We start from the raw sequence: 15,816 nt of genomic DNA on the forward strand, positions 1-15,816 counted from the left end.
TTGCTTCTGAAAATCGTTTCTACCTCGAAACACTTGCACTCTTTCTACAATATCTTTGTGAGGTATATTTGCAAGGTTTGCCCAGATATAATATCCAGCAATTCATTACCAAAAACGGCCGCGCTCACCTGCTCCCTAAATATGTTTCCTTCATTGCCAATTCTGGCTGGCAACACTGGACCAATACTAGCCCTAGTTCTGAAGTACAGGCCATTACTGCAACGCTGATCTGGTAGCGAACAATGACCCTGGTTGCCACGAGCCACAGGACATACTGACTCATAGCCCATATGAGTTCGTGTCTCAATGTAGGCACACATATAAGTTCATGAGGCCGTATACGTATGTTGGGTAGCGTACACTGGACACTCTGAAAAGTGTGTCGGGGTTCCACTCCGTCTATAGTGGACGGACGGAGTGTATGTGTGTGGGGTGGGGGGGGGGGTGAGTGTTCAGAGCGGTCACTTCTTAGTCCAAAAGAACGGCCAATATCTCAAACTTTCCGTTTACCTTACGTTTACAGGCTCGGCAAAAGATGGCGTGCCTAGGACAAAGGCGAGCGGGCAGCTCACCCTTCCTGCTACGATTGCTGGTGTGGCTACTGCTGGCGTGTGCCCAGGCTGCGCGCTATTTCGAGCTGGTGTTGGACCCGGAGTCTCGGTTCCGACTGTTCTGGACTGTTGACTACGAGGCCGAGTCGCTGACTGCGGAGCTCAAACTGGAGCTGCCTCCCGACGACTGGTTCGCACTGGGTTTCTCGGATCGCGGTGACATCACTCTCGCCGACGTCTGCGTGCTGTGGGCCGACGCTCACGGGAGGCCGCATCTAGACGTGAGTTGGATGGGGAGCTAGGGGAACGCTACGAACACGTTTCTCAAAGCGTGCTGTTCTTATTCTGCCTTCGGGTACCTGCACAAACGGCATTTTAAATGTGTAGCCAAGGTAAAAAAAACTCGGGGGGCACTTAAGTTCCGCCATAAGGGTACGACGTGATAGCTTTCATGGGTTAATGCCCATATATGCAGAGCTTGTCATTCTCTGCTTAGCGTTCATAGCTCCCTGGCAGTCCTCATACCACTCCTGGCCCGGTGGTACAGCAGTTAAGCGATGCGCCATTGATCTCCAATGGCACGTGCTGCCACCGGTGGGGCTTGTGCGATCCTGGTTGCTCTTGAAGAGCAACCGCAAGAGACAAATCTTCAATCTAACTGCCATCTGCCACAATGCAGATTGTTGCAACGCAGCAGGTTTTAACACAGGCCACAAGGTCACGTGACCTATGAGGCCCAGCTGCCTCCTAGGCTGTTTCGCTGCGGATTTTGCTTGGATTTTCCACTCAAGTTAAACGACACCGACGAAGCGCTGCTGAAGACGCCGACGGCCACGCCGGATTTTCTGCGACAAGAGCTCCTTAACGCTATCGCGTTTTAAGTGATGCGTAGGATTGCGCGTTACATTTCGCTGCTTGTTATTTCTTCCTTTCTTTTCCTTCGCTGACTTCTGGCTTTCCTTCATTTTTTTGTATTTGCGCTGCCATTATTGACTGGAAGGATTCGATGGCTATGGGGTTGCACACCGGAGGAAAGATCTGTCGTTAGGACAGCAGCGACACAAACATGTCATATATAGTAAATCCGCACTAACAGTGGATTGACTAACGTCCGGTTCCTTAGCCCATAGTTGCGCGATCGACTCCAGGACAAGGCGGTCACACTTCATGGAGGCTAAACGCGCAAACAGCCATATATTGAGCCACGTCATAGCGCATTAAACCCAGGTGACAGCTAATGAGCTGAAAATTTACTGCCATTACCCATGAAACAGTAGTGGTACGTGCGAGGTCACCCTCAGTAGACCTCAATTTCCCATCTATTACACTCTGCATCGAGCCGAGCGTTGGCGCAGTCTGCATAGGATTCCAACCCGGCCACGACGGCTCCATTTCAGTACAGCCGAAATGAAGAATGTACCTGTGTACCTAGTGCAGGATTCTTGTACATTACTTTTAATTGCGAGATAAATGTGGAACTTTGTTAAATATCCTTATGAATATATTGATGGGATTGGTATAAAATATCGAAGCGTAGGAAAATCTTGCTATTAATGTTTGTCTTGAGCTCGCACCAAAAAGTTCAGACTGCTGTATAAAAACCAGTGGGGTGCTTTTTTGGCAAAAATTGAGAGGTAACTCTGGAATATTCTAAGATGCAGTTATGAAAATATATATGGACACGGTCTAATCTTCCGACGCGTAGAAAAGTCTTGTTTCGAAATTTTCCTAGAAGGACACGGGACTAATCATTAAGCCGCCGCAGTCCTCTGAAGCTTGCACACGTTCGCAGAGAGACACACACAAACGCACACAGAGCCGGGCGCCCCAAAGGGCATCGCGGAATCCCACATTTCATCGCCACCGTCATCGAATTCTTGGCGATGCCACCTCGTCTGGAACTGAGCAGTTAGGGGCTTCGGGGTGTACAACGACAGAGGGGTGAGCTAAAGAGAGAGCGAGAGAGAGAGAGAGAGAGAGAGAGAGAGAGAGAGAGAGAGAGGGTAGAAACTGGTGAGGAGAGGGGAGTAGGAGAATTCTATTTCCCCCGTGGAAGAATAGATCCGCGTTTACCGCTGTACAAAAGCCGGAGGACGCGGCATTAGATTGCTTGCGAAATTCCCGCCTTTAATTTCTTTTCTCAACACCCCTGCTGACTCTGTCGTCAAAGGGTGACGTTAAAGACTGAGCGGGTCGACTTATCATCGGAGAAGCCGCCGTCTTTTGGCTGCATACCTCTCCCTCGACAGCCGCGTTGGGCAGTACAAGTGGATCCTGACATCTTCCGAGGGTGGACAAAATAACTGTGTTAAAACTGAACATGGGATAAACAGCAAAGCAAAGATTGAGGACTAGCAATAAAGACGTTCGAGAAGAACCTTACATATTGCATGGATGCAGCTAGGAGTTCTGAAAGGAAGCTGACTAGAAACATTGGAACGTCATTATGGCATGCGCTGGCCTGCGAAATTGGATGGAAGGAAGAATTTAATAAACGCGGCCCGCGGTCAAAAGAGTTGATGCAATCTCTTTATTATCTATCCTTCGTCCCTGCTGAGGTATTCCCGCGCGTCTCTGATAGGGCAATCTTTCCATTGCCTTTCCTTGCCTTTCAATATTCTCAGACATTATGCATCAGCCGACGTACGCCACCGTCGTTGTTGAAGTTACGCAGTCGCGTGCAATGTCTTTTTCTTTAGAACTTTGTGAATGGCAGGCGTAGGGTGGAGGTCGCTAACATGTGTATTAGAAATCAGTAAGATAGCGAGGTACTCAAATTTGAAATAAATGTGTTGGAATTATGTTTGTAGTGCAGCAGTGCAAGTATACTTCGAGGGCATTAGCAGGATATTTTGGGCATTATACGTGTTACGATGGTGATGATTATTCGCCGCGCCTTTATAATCACTTATTTAACTCCATTGCCTCTTTCAGGACGCCTGGACAGACGACGGCGGCTACGTCGCTGTGGACGAGCAGAATGACTGCGTGCTCGGCAGCCTCAAGCGCAAGGGCACCACACTGCGGTTCCTGTTCACACGAAACTTCGACACTTGCGACAGCCACGACTACGTCATAGAGGTGCGTGTCGTCTTGGTCGTCAGCAAAAAACGCCAGGCTAAACAAAAACCACAAAACAAGCATCAAAACCACACTATGGACGATAAGACGTGTGTGAACAATGCGAACACCGTCCGACGCGTTCCGGTAAACATCACGTTTGCAACTCCTTCGAAAGGGGTTGACGTCATTCGAAGCCCTCGTATGAAGTCCAAACCGCATAATGTATGAAAACGGCGCCTGCAAACAATGCGAAGCACGTTCCATCTCCCCCGTTGGTTTCTCGGTAAAGATTACGGTTGCGTTTTCGTGTCGTTGTTGTAAGCAAAAAACGCCAGGCTAAAAATTGAATGCTAACAGCATATCTCTTCTGAAATCAGGCATACAGCATATAGCTCAAGTACATTTCACTTATCTATGGTTTCACTCTTTGTGGAGCCACGTGTGTGAATTTTAAAGTCACGTCGCAATGGATAATATTTTTTTCTTATTCGTGCATTTATTGATACCTCCCGACAAGTGGGCCGCTCACAGGAAGCCTATGTAAATTTGAAGTTCACACGTGAATCCTCACATCAAGCATCGTTCACATGAAACAGGGAGTACCGGGTTGAGGCTGCCTGACGGGTTCGATTCGGTAATCAAAGCGCGGACGAGTGGGGTCGAGAAATTGTGCACGCACTAACAGTCGGGTAAAAAAATGCATAGACTAAGCACGCGAATTTAAAATGTTATTATTTGAAACTTGACATAGAAGAAAATGTTTATTCGGTTTGTATATGCGAATCATGGGAGACCACGCCTATTGCGCTCGTCGTTTTGTGACTGCAGTGTCAAGCCCTCCCGTGATAAAACTTGTAATTTGCTTTTGTGCTCCATTTACTTTTCGCGCCGGTAATATAGCCATCCCGACAGCAGTGGATGGTTAGCCCCGCTCTACCCTACGGACAAAATGTCGCTGTCACGGATTGGGTTTCAGGAAGGGATGCGAGGAAGAGGTGCTTCTTTGTAAAGGAGCTGTCACTCGTCCGAGAGGAGACAGCCTGTCGCTATCTTGATGCCTCCTTTGCGACTCACACTTGCCCTGCTCGAAGCTAAACAGCGCAGGGGGTCGTGCCAGGATCGAGTACACTCAGACGCACAGTCACCGGGTTGTAGTGAGCTTACTCAGAATCAAGGGGCTCCTTGAGATCAGCAGCATTTCCATGCAAGAAAACGCCTTTCCCTTTCCTTCATTATCTCTCTCTCTCTCAATCGCAGGATGGAACGGTGCACCTGGTGTACGCGACGGGCAAGGGGCCCCTGAGGCGTCTCGAGGGCCTAAGACTCACGAGGGCCCAGCACGGTTTCCAGAGGGCGCAGCTGCTTAAGTTCATGGGAGAGCCACCGCCTTTTCCGCCGGACACAAAGTTCACAAATTTCCTCAACGACAAGGTGACCCTGCCTACAGTTATCGAAACGTTTTGCAAATGCAAAAGCAGTTATTCATGATTATTTTTTGATAAGTCAAAGCCGAAGGGCACGCCCTAATGATTAATTTTACTTTGTGTCGGGCCGTCGCTGATCATAGAGGGCACGCCCAGAGCGGAGGCCTCGCGCTGACTCTTTCCAGCGTCTCGAATTTGAAACATTGGGCACTAAATTTTTGGTAGCGGGAGATTGGGGCTAACCGGCGTATACGGCCCCCTTTCCCCCACCAAAAAAATAAATAATAAAAACAGCCTTTAACCTGCACCAATATGTCAGCACATGTGCGTTTTTTTTTAATTTTCTTGCACTGGAATATCGTTGGACACCTGAACCGCGCCGTAAGGGAAGGGATAAGGGAGGGAGTGAAAGAAGAAAGGAAGAAAGGGGTGCCGTAGTGGAGGACTCCGGAATAATTTCGACCACCTGGGGATCTTTAACGTGCACTGACATCGCACAGCACACGGGCGCCTTAGCGTTTTTCCTCCATAAAAACGCAGCCGCCGGATTTCCCGGGTTCGAACCCGAACTGCCAACATACCTAAAACATGTTGTTCTCATATTACATAGCACATTTCGGTATATATATATATATATATATATATATATATATATATATATATATATATATATATATATATATATATATATATATATATATATATATATATATATATATATATATATATATATATATATATATATATATATATATATATTAAGGACGCCAACAGTCACCGAAACCAAGGTGCATAAGGGAATGTTTTCTATTTTTTTTTAATTTCTATTGCCAATCAATTGTTTCTTTTTTAACGAAAATTACTTATAAACCAGCAGAAAAAACAACCATGCCACCGGTGGGATCCGAACGCACGACCTCCGAATATCGCCTCCGGTGCTCTTACCAACTGAGCTACGGCGACGGCTGTCCAATCTGCTGCTTTCGTGGGTATTTATGTTTTGCGTGTAAGCGAACCTTGAAAGTGTTCACCAGCGCCACCCTCGTCCATAGCGGTGGACGTAGCACGTCCTGTATTACCGCGAGTGTTACGTGGAACGTCATCTAACGGCGAGGGCGGACACTGTGCTAGAGCCCTCTTATGCTACCTATGGCATCAAGACTGCCAGAACCGAGACCCTGGTTAAGCTATTAGCAGACAAGTTAAGGGAAATGAGGGGCTCGTTTGACAAATACATGAAGGAAGCCAACAGTCACCGAAACCAAGGTGCATTGGGGAATGTTTTTTTTTAATTTATAGTGCGGATTAGTGGGAGAAAAATACTTCAATTAAGCTTTGACTTAACTGTTGGCTTCCTTCATGTATATATATATATATATATATATATATATATATATATATATATATATATATATATATATATATATATATATATATATATATATATATATATATATATATATATATGCACGCATCGAGACCCCCTCAACAATGTCGCTAAGCAATTCAATATGTTTCCTGTCACAGCCATATTTGCCTTCAGTTCCTCAGCTTTGACCAGACATTGGTACCTGACAATGGCTGCCATAAGTGACAAGACCGCTTTTACTGTCGTAGGTGAAAGTTCCGAACGAAGAGACAACCTACTGGTGCCGACTTTTGAAGCTTCCGAGCGACTTTGCCTACAAGAAGCACATCGTTCGAGTAAGAGCCCTGTTTTCCGGCGTTTTTCAGATGCTGCCGGTTCCTTTTATCACTGACTAACGCGATTTTTTTTTTCTAGCTTTGCCATACGCCCGCAACTTAAGTACAAACGTATATGCCGTAGCTTATACGCAGTTTTCAGCAAAATGTCACTCCTTCTTCCACAGTGTTTTCCTGTATTTGGGAAATTAATAGAGCATAACTGGCTTGCAATTAGAATGTCGGCGTATTTATTTCAGACATCTTAATGAAGAACCTCAGTCGTTATCAAAATTGCAAGACATTAATGTACACTGGTTACTGAAAGTACTTAAGAAATGCATACGCGAGTGGGTCGGCCTGTTTTCGACACTTCTCGTGTATCAAATCATGGAAGAGCGCATTCCATGAGGAATGAGTAGAGTTATGCACACATGAAAAGAGGGTGCAAGCGGAATAAATTATATTTCGTTCATAGGAACGAAACTACAATAAGGCCTCGGTGTAGGTATTCCCCAGGTTACTTCGGGCACGGGCCAACGTGCTCGTAACTTCAGCTGCTACATCGGCTGCCCTGAGTATAGTTTTCATACGCATGCGAAATTGCTGAACCCTTCTGAATAGTGTAATGAAGGTGCATGAAAAAAAACACTAAAAAATAGAATCGCGGAGCTCAATAGAGGTTATAAAAATGCGAGATCTCAGCTGTTTGCGAAATGCACACTGAAATCAATATCGCCTGCTTGTGCCGTTCGCTTTCAATCTTTTGTCAGAATAGCGACTGCAGACTTCACTTAACTTGAACCCACACGTAGGTTCAACAAACTAGTGATGGTGATGCGTTTTTTTTGAACAGGTTGGTTATGCATAAGCCCACAATCACGATCAATCCATGCCGAGCACGTAATAGGCACTCCCACATCAAACGCTTCGAATAATATTATGTGAAGTGTAATTTTTTCACACTGCCATTAAAAGCGGCATGCCCATTCACGTGAGAGCTCCTCTAACCGTCAACGATGAAGGCCAGCCTGAAAAAAATTGGCTGAGGTTCAACCCGACTAAACCTATTAGACGAGCGAAAGCAAAGCCGGCGGTATCTATAGCGAAGGATGGTGCGACATCATTGCTACGTCATCGCATGACGTCACATCAGGGGATGAGAATCTCAGCTCTAAAGGTCAAGGTCAACTGACCACTGGTCATCTGTCTCGCAATTGCTGGTCATTAGCTATGACCATACCATACAGGCATATCATAGCTATGCGCAGCAAGACACGTAGTCGTACATTGTTAATCTTGGAGGTGTGCGCTTGTTCTGACCTTGGTCGGGCTTGAAGATCAAACGCGTAACGCCAGGAGAAACTGAGTTTTACGTCGAGTAGTATAGCTTCGAGTAGTGTTCACGCTCGTCACGTGTCTCTGCATGCGTGTTCACTTCGTTTCAAAACTGTTTCCTTTTGGTCCTTAGACAACGCTTAGCAGCAGTACACGTATATATTAATTTAGCAGACATCAAACAAATCTCTAAAAACACCGTCTTGTTTATTCTCCTCCGTTAAGTGGATCGACAACCTCCCGTCATCTCTCCCTCTCTATATGGTTTGGCACAGTACGAAGCCAATATCCAAAAGGGGAGCGAAGCGCTGGTCCACCACATGGAGTTGTTCCACTGCGAGGCGCCCGTTGATGAAGAACTGCCGTCGTGGAACGGTCCGTGCAGCAGTCCCGACAGGCCGCAGCCACTGGATCGCTGCAAGAGGGTCATCGCCGCCTGGGCCATGGGCGCTCCGGTGCGTCAGTCTATTCCCTGCTTAGCTTGTCGTTGCTTCTAGAGTTTGGGACATTTTCATGTCTGAATAAGCTATACGTCCTTTCAAAGGCAATCAGGGTGGGAGGCCAAAAAAGAAAAAATGTCAACTGCTCACATTCAAATAAAGCTCGTTCTCAAAGTAGACGCGGCTTTTGGTCTCATAATAAAGGCACAAATGGTGACAGTTCCGGGCAGCTCAAATAAGGGCGAACTATTAGACAAACGTACCCGTCAAACATTACATTTTAACAAGATGTTTGCCTCTTAACCGTAAAAGCGTTGTTTTTTTAGACAGAGATAAAGCAGTAAAAAGAGATATGTGGTGGAACATTTGTGATTTCATTGCAAGCTTTCTAGGATTCGGATGCCCGGTGAGCTTGCATAGAGATGAGCTTGCATTGTGCCTAGCTTGAAAGGAGATAAATATCTGACACTAGGCGTGATCGTAATTGCACAGAAGACATACTTTCTCTCACAGAAACTATAAAATATGCTTTGTAATAGAATTCATATCATCTTTATACCTCAGCAATTGTTGATAATTTTCTTTATTTTGTTTTTTTTTACTCGTGACAGTCATAGTCAGGTTTCAGTTAATCTCAACTGTAGTCGCTGAAGCCAAGGGCAATTCTGTAGCCTTCCGTCAGAAACTTTACTCTCTTACGGAACCCACAAAAGCAGTAATGTAAGTCTAGAAATTAAGGAATCCACTATGTGCGCGAAGCCTCAAAGTGAGGGGCGAATGTAGCACTTTGATTAATGTTGAAAAAATCATTCAACCCATGGATGAAGGAAAAGATAAGCGCGACCTTTGCAATGTCGCGGCCTGTGAAATAAGCATGGCAGAGATAATGTGGTTTTTGGCTGCCATCTTAGCCCGGGGCTTTAAACAAGAGCCGTAGACTATTGTAGTTGCTATGACAGAAATGTCCGCATGCCTTCTGGCGGCAGACTTGGAGAGAAGTACACAAGAAAAGTTATTAAAAGGATGAGGATAAGCTGCCCAGGCGAGTAGCGCCATATCATTGGCGACCATGTGGTCCGAGTGCTTTAACAGCCGGAAATGGCGCTGTGGTCGTTTTGACAGGAAATTTCGCTTCCCTGCTCCATAGAGACTGATGCCACGGCCTGCCCTCTTTGTTCCCATGCATTTAACTTGACTTTGAGAGCGCAGACGTACGCAGTGCCGCACGTAATCAGCTCTGTGCTGAGGTGCGCATGCTGCTTTTAACGTCCACCGCCCGCGCGCAGCCGCTGGCGTACCCGGAGGAGGCTGGCCTGTCGGCTGGCGGAAGCGACTATTCGCCCTACGTGATGCTCGAGGTGCACTACAACAACCCGTCGCTGCGGCCCGACTACGTGGACAGTTCGGGCATCACCATCTATTACACGGAGGAGCTGCGCCCATTCGACGTGGGCATCCTCGAGATTGGCCTCGAGTACACCGACAAAATGGCCATCCCGCCGCTGCAGCCCGGATTCCACCTGACCGGATACTGCATCTCCGAGTGCACACGCGTGGTACGGATGCGATTCAGTTTGTCATGCGCCTTTTATACAAGACCTACCTGCGGAGTTCGAAATAGATTTTCCTTGCTGCAGAAAATGTTGGAAATCTAGGCTGACGGGTACTCACTACTTTTTAAAGCCTTCTTTGATTCTTTCAATCGCTTCTTTCATAGCCTTAATGATCGTGACAAATCGTCGTTCGGGATGCCCTTGAGCTGCTGTGTGAATTTCTATTTGAGATGTTTGGTTACCTGGATTGTCCTCCACTGTACAAGCACGTTAATGCAGTAAACTACAACTCACATATGTGCAATGACGTGTTTGACGTGGTGCTTTGGTAAACAAAAACGGACAGAACACGCTGAACAAGCAAGCTGATCAGGTTGTTCTGCAGTTTTAAATTCGTCGGTGGCACTGAAAGCATCACGTACTTTTTCGCTCTCACGAGATGAAAACGAAAGTGTTGATGAAGGCTTGTTTAATGCGGTCTCCTTTTGACTAGTGACTGAACCTGATACTTTACGAGCCACAGTTTTCGTAACAAACCTTTTCATATACTTTTTCAGCAAACTTCATTGTGACTTTAATTGCATTTTTTTTAGTCGATTAGAAAACGTACAGTGACACAAAACGAAAGGCGGTATGTAGTCATATTTTAACCCGGCGGAAAATTAAGTTTACTTTATGGGGTAGCGTCGAGCATACTGCTCGAAAACGGCTTTAAACCGTATTGCTTTGTTACCCATGCAAGGTGCGCTGATTGTTGTCAAAGCATCAAGTGCCGGCTTTGTCATTTCTTTTTAAGGTCACAAAAAGAAGTTTTTGCACAAGCAGTTAGTACACGCCGTGGTCTTGTGTACTGTGATGTTGTAAATAAGCTTCGCCTCGAAGCTGTGAGGTATATATGTTGGTCCACGCATACGTCCCAGGTGTACCCATCGCATGTCGCGCCCTTAGGGTTAACAGTCTCAGGGAAAAAGTTGACGACTCTGCTTTCCAGTGCAGGTCATCGGCGTTAAAAGCTGGAACACGGTGGACCAATTGTTTACCCTTTTTCAGCGTGATCTGCGCGCTTCTTTAAGCCCCCGCGCTTTGTGCGTTGTTGTTTGTGAACAGTGCTGTAAATGGTCCCGCGTTCGCAATGCCCATGACTCCTTAAGGTTGATTCACATGATGCGAGAACCCTAGCATGAATTCATCGCCTCACGCAATTGCACTTAAATGAGCGGACAGATCGGCAAGTTGCAATTCAGCGGACTGTCCACTGCTTTTACACAAGAGAAAAGAACAGCTCGAGACAGCTTGGATGAACCCTCGACAGCCGAGCTGCTAGCTAAAAGGAGAAGCTCCGTCAATCACTGTACAAGAGCGTGGCATGTCCTGACACCCCTCTGACCTACGAATACCCCTGCGTGTTCAAGAAATGTTTATTCCTATCCTGAACCATTTGTGCCGAAGACGAAGTAGAACGCAGTGTCTAAAGGCGACTTTTTTTTTCCTTCGAGATGCTATTTTTTCACCGAAAGGAAAATCTCTTTTCAGCAAACTTCATTGTGACTTTAATTGCATTTTTTTTAGTCGATTAGAAACTGTGGTGTGTCTTCTCGGCAACAAATTATCATTTCTGCGCGCTAGACCAAGCAATAGTGTTAAGAAAACATATTCGTGTCACATCGTCGCATCATGTATGGCTGTGCCTGTGCCCTGCAGCACGTCTGGCGGTTGGGGGCCGTATTTTGTGTGTGTGTGTGTGTGTGTGTGTGTGTGTGAAGGACGGTGGCCTCGTCTACGCTGTTATGGTTCACAGGCGCTGCCAAAATCGGGCATCACCCTGGTGGCGGCGCAGCTACACACGCACCTGACCGGTGAGCGGGTGTGGGTGCGTCACGTGCGAGGGGGCGCCGAGCTTCCCGAGATGGCCCGGGACGACCACTTTAGCACGCACTTCCAGGAGATACGGCTGCTCAAGACGAGGCTGCAGCTCATGCCCGTACGTGAGCGTGGCGGCGTTCATGAGTTGCAAGCGTGGATTTACGCGGGAGCAAATCGACCAGACGTCATATTAACGCGGCAGCGTTAAAGGCCCTGTTACGTAGAAAATCCGGAGCCGGCGTTGTGATCATTGTAATCGAAAATCACGAGCATGGCTCTGAAATGTGGTCCTCAGAGAGCAACCTAGGAGGTAGGTGGGGCCACCTAGGTCACGTGACCTTGCGGCGTCATCTCACAACGCTACGGGACCTAGGTGGCCCATCTGCCTCCTAGGTAGCTTCTCTGAGGATTTTTCGCGGATTGTTCGCTCACGCTCAACCACACCGAGCCGACTACGACACCGGATTTTCTGCGAGACGAGCTCCTTAACTCTACCGCGTTAGTAAATGAGAAAGGCGGTTAGACTGACCACATAGGGTATCGCTTTTTAACGATAGTGCTCCTGGGGCTATAAGTTACTTTAAAAGCCACTGCAGCACATCTGCGACCAGCTGAAGCATGAGTCGTCTTATACGTCTTGGAAGGTCATACCACAAGACCCCTACTGCAGTTTCTTAAGCGTATATGCTATATAGGCTTTGAGCGTTTCAGACAAGTATGCGCGAGGAGCATGACAGATCCTTTCTAGCAGAATTAAATTGACAGGAGTTCAGGGTCATCGTGCGCGCACGAAAGTGATTCAACAGAATATTGCTATTTTATGCCAGAAAGTACTTAATACTGTCCAGATAGGCATCGGATATACTGCAATGAATACTTTTTGTGGCTGTACAGGGGGATGCCCTGGTGATTACATGCCGGTACAACACTCTCGACCGACCGAACGTCACGTTGGTGAGTTTGCGTTGTTGCAAGTGGCCACTGTTTTTTCTGTTATGTATCATTACGTCGGCAGACTTAACTAGCTCGCTCGAGATGTGTGGCAAAATACTGCACATCGCAGCGTAATGGAGTGGGTGAAACACGATGGCGAGCTTAAGGTAATAGATACGTGAGCGGGGTTAACCGTTTCAAGGCAACTTTTTACCCTACTCTTTTTATTATAGCACCGCAGTTCGACCGTTAACTCCGTAAATCTGTCAATCTGCGTACATTACCAGCGGCATGTTTTAATTGTTGTAACATTTCAGTTCGATACGGGTGATCCTAAAATACGGGAATATTGTTGGGGTCAGACCTTCCCTAACGTGCATGTCATCGGTTCTGTGAAGAGAGCTCACCTGACACGAGACATTTTTTTTTCTTTCATGTCATGCGAATAGGGCAAGCGTTGATAGAGATAGTAGCGGCATATGTCTCGTAATCTGCAAATATCGGTGGACCTGCCTTATCGGTGCTACCGTCGCAGTGCAAGTGAACGCGTGTTTCTTATAAAGGTGTGCGCTCAAACGGCTCAATACGTCCAAAACCACTCAAAACCCATCTTAGACTTCGAAGAACGTAGATTGCAGCAACTAGCATTCAGGGAGGTGCCTAAAGTAGGCCTGCTTAAAGGTTTCTTTATTTTATTTATTCCTGTGTGCTTTCCATTATTTCCGCAATATCAGCTCATGCAACTGAAACAATACGGCCAGCTAGCGGCCTGTCTAATCTCGTCGCCGAATGCAGCTCACAAATCTTCACGCACTGTCCCACAGCTCGAACTAGGAAAAATGATCGTGACCGTATATTCACCTAAAGTATATTCGGTGCCTCTGTAATAAGTGAACACACCAGTGCCTTGGGTCAGCATTGTCGGGGAAAGCATATGTACTGTTTTCCCGATTAATTTACCCGCTGACTTGCAATCCTTTCGCAGGGTGGCTTTGGTATCCGCGAGGAGATGTGCGTCTCCTACATCCATTACTTCCCGAAGACTGACCTGGAAGTGTGCAAGAGCTCCATAGAGACTGGATTCCTACAGGCATTCTTCAAGTATATGAATGAGTGCGTTACAAACTCTCGTCATTATATCCCTTCATATAACCACCTCGTGCACTCTTCTATGCGCGTTTTGCGGCTTTGCTTTTCCTTCGTTCCAACAAAATTCTTAATGTTGGAAAGGAATTAGCGCCCAAACAGTCTTCTCTATTGCAGCCTTAAGTCTTCTGGTAATAACGAGTAATGCGAAAGGTAGTTCATATATGTATACAAGGCAAATTTCATCGACGACAACACTTACACAATTTTACGATGCGACCAAACATAATTACTTCGGCTTACGACCGGATAGAATACACCTTACATTTAATGCTTATAAAAAAATCTGCTCAGTAAATACACTCATGTGCTAACGGCAACAAATAACAGGCCGGGAACCGAGTGGCGCGTGCAGCGCCAGGTGCAGACAGCGGTCAAACACACAGTATGACAATGACGCCTTGATTCCATAAGGACGTAGAAGTACAGCATGCAGAAAAACATGTTTACACAGCATAAAATCGCTGCCACTGCCGGTCAAGGAAACCGCTCGTAATGCGGCGATTTAACGCGCCCGCATCTAGTACCGCATGTTCTTCGCAGCTACCACGATGCACCAACGAGTGAGCAGAAGGGCATCAGCGACAACTACAAGTCGATACCGTGGACGCGACACAACGTGCGCCTTCTGGACCGTGTCTATCAGGAGATGCCGCTGTCGATGCAGTGCAACCAGTCATCAGGAGCCAGGTTTCCCGTAAGCCTACACCCCACCCCTCCTTCTGGTCTTGTAGAGCGAATCAGATCCCGGACGTGCGCTCAGTCTACACGTGCTCTCATGTCCAAGATTTTCGGAAAAAAATATTGAATATTGAAAAATTGTAAGACCTATTGTTATGGAAGTATTAAAAGTAATGGTTCATTCTTCCGATGTGTACCAAAATCTTTTAAAGTTTTTCCATCGCTCGCGTCGAGCAGTTAAGAGTGCCGTAGAAAACCAACGGGGAACACTTTTGAATATAGCAAAAACGTCAATATAACAAAAAATTCAAGCCTGCCCATCACAAATCTGCCAACATATTGATTGCTGTAGTGAAAAGCGGGGCTTTTTGGGCTTGTTGGTGCTTGATCGAGCAAGAGACTATAGCGCAGAGTAGACAGGACACAGAAGAAACGAACATGAGCGCTAACTTCCAACAAATTTTATTTCAGACATGCAACATTTATTTTACATGTAATTTTATTTCACACATGCCAGACGGGGAGGTGCCTCAATCAGCGATTGATGGAACACGCACGCGACGTCAAGAACGGGAAAGAGAAATCACTTGTTGGCCACACTCGTTCATGCGCATCTAAAACGTGCAAACCAATTTTTGGAAAAACTGCTGTGCTAGCAAAAAGTAGCGACATGACCACACGATTAATAATTGAAGCTCAAAGGATAAATGCTTCGGGCGAGACATGTGTAAGCACTCCCTCTATCTTTCTATGTGATAAAGAACTCTTGTTCCTGAGGCAACGGCACTCTTAGCACAAGTGATGACGTGTCTTTGATGTGTATATATATATATATATATATATATATATATATATATATATATATATATATATATATATATATATATATATATATATATATATATATATATATATATATATATATATATATATATATGTTGCATGTGTGAAGTAAAATCTGTTAGAAGTTAGCGCTCGTGTTTTTCGTTTCTTCTGTGTCCTCTCTACTCGGCGCTATAGTCTCTTGCTTGATGTAGTGAAATCGTACAATCTATGAAAAATTGCGTTCACAAATTATTTCCTGCTGAAAAATGTTTTTGTCCGAAATTGTTAGGTATGGAGCAATGCGAGTAGTTGGAAA

The 15,816-nt window shown here is 46.0% G+C and overlaps 1 protein-coding gene across 2 annotated transcripts in view; it reads left to right on the forward strand.

Moving 5' to 3' along the window:
* The window catches only part of Tbh (Tyramine beta hydroxylase), a 39,202-nt gene that overhangs the window by 20,377 nt on the left and 3,009 nt on the right, over nucleotides 1–15,816 (forward strand). For both annotated transcript variants that reach the window (XM_077644557.1, XM_077644556.1), the window contains 10 exons: nucleotides 524–832; nucleotides 3,486–3,632; nucleotides 4,872–5,045; nucleotides 6,656–6,742; nucleotides 8,335–8,514; nucleotides 9,786–10,055; nucleotides 11,851–12,033; nucleotides 12,810–12,869; nucleotides 13,834–13,961; nucleotides 14,538–14,691. In XM_077644557.1, coding sequence (XP_077500683.1) covers nucleotides 536–832; nucleotides 3,486–3,632; nucleotides 4,872–5,045; nucleotides 6,656–6,742; nucleotides 8,335–8,514; nucleotides 9,786–10,055; nucleotides 11,851–12,033; nucleotides 12,810–12,869; nucleotides 13,834–13,961; nucleotides 14,538–14,691 — 1,680 coding nt within the window. In that variant the 5' untranslated portion in view covers nucleotides 524–535. The remainder of the gene's footprint in view (nucleotides 1–523; nucleotides 833–3,485; nucleotides 3,633–4,871; nucleotides 5,046–6,655; nucleotides 6,743–8,334; nucleotides 8,515–9,785; nucleotides 10,056–11,850; nucleotides 12,034–12,809; nucleotides 12,870–13,833; nucleotides 13,962–14,537; nucleotides 14,692–15,816) is intronic.

The sequence above is a fragment of the Amblyomma americanum genome, chromosome 11, assembly GCF_052857255.1.
Source record: "Amblyomma americanum isolate KBUSLIRL-KWMA chromosome 11, ASM5285725v1, whole genome shotgun sequence".
NCBI classification, from domain to species: Eukaryota; Metazoa; Arthropoda; class Arachnida; order Ixodida; family Ixodidae; genus Amblyomma; species Amblyomma americanum.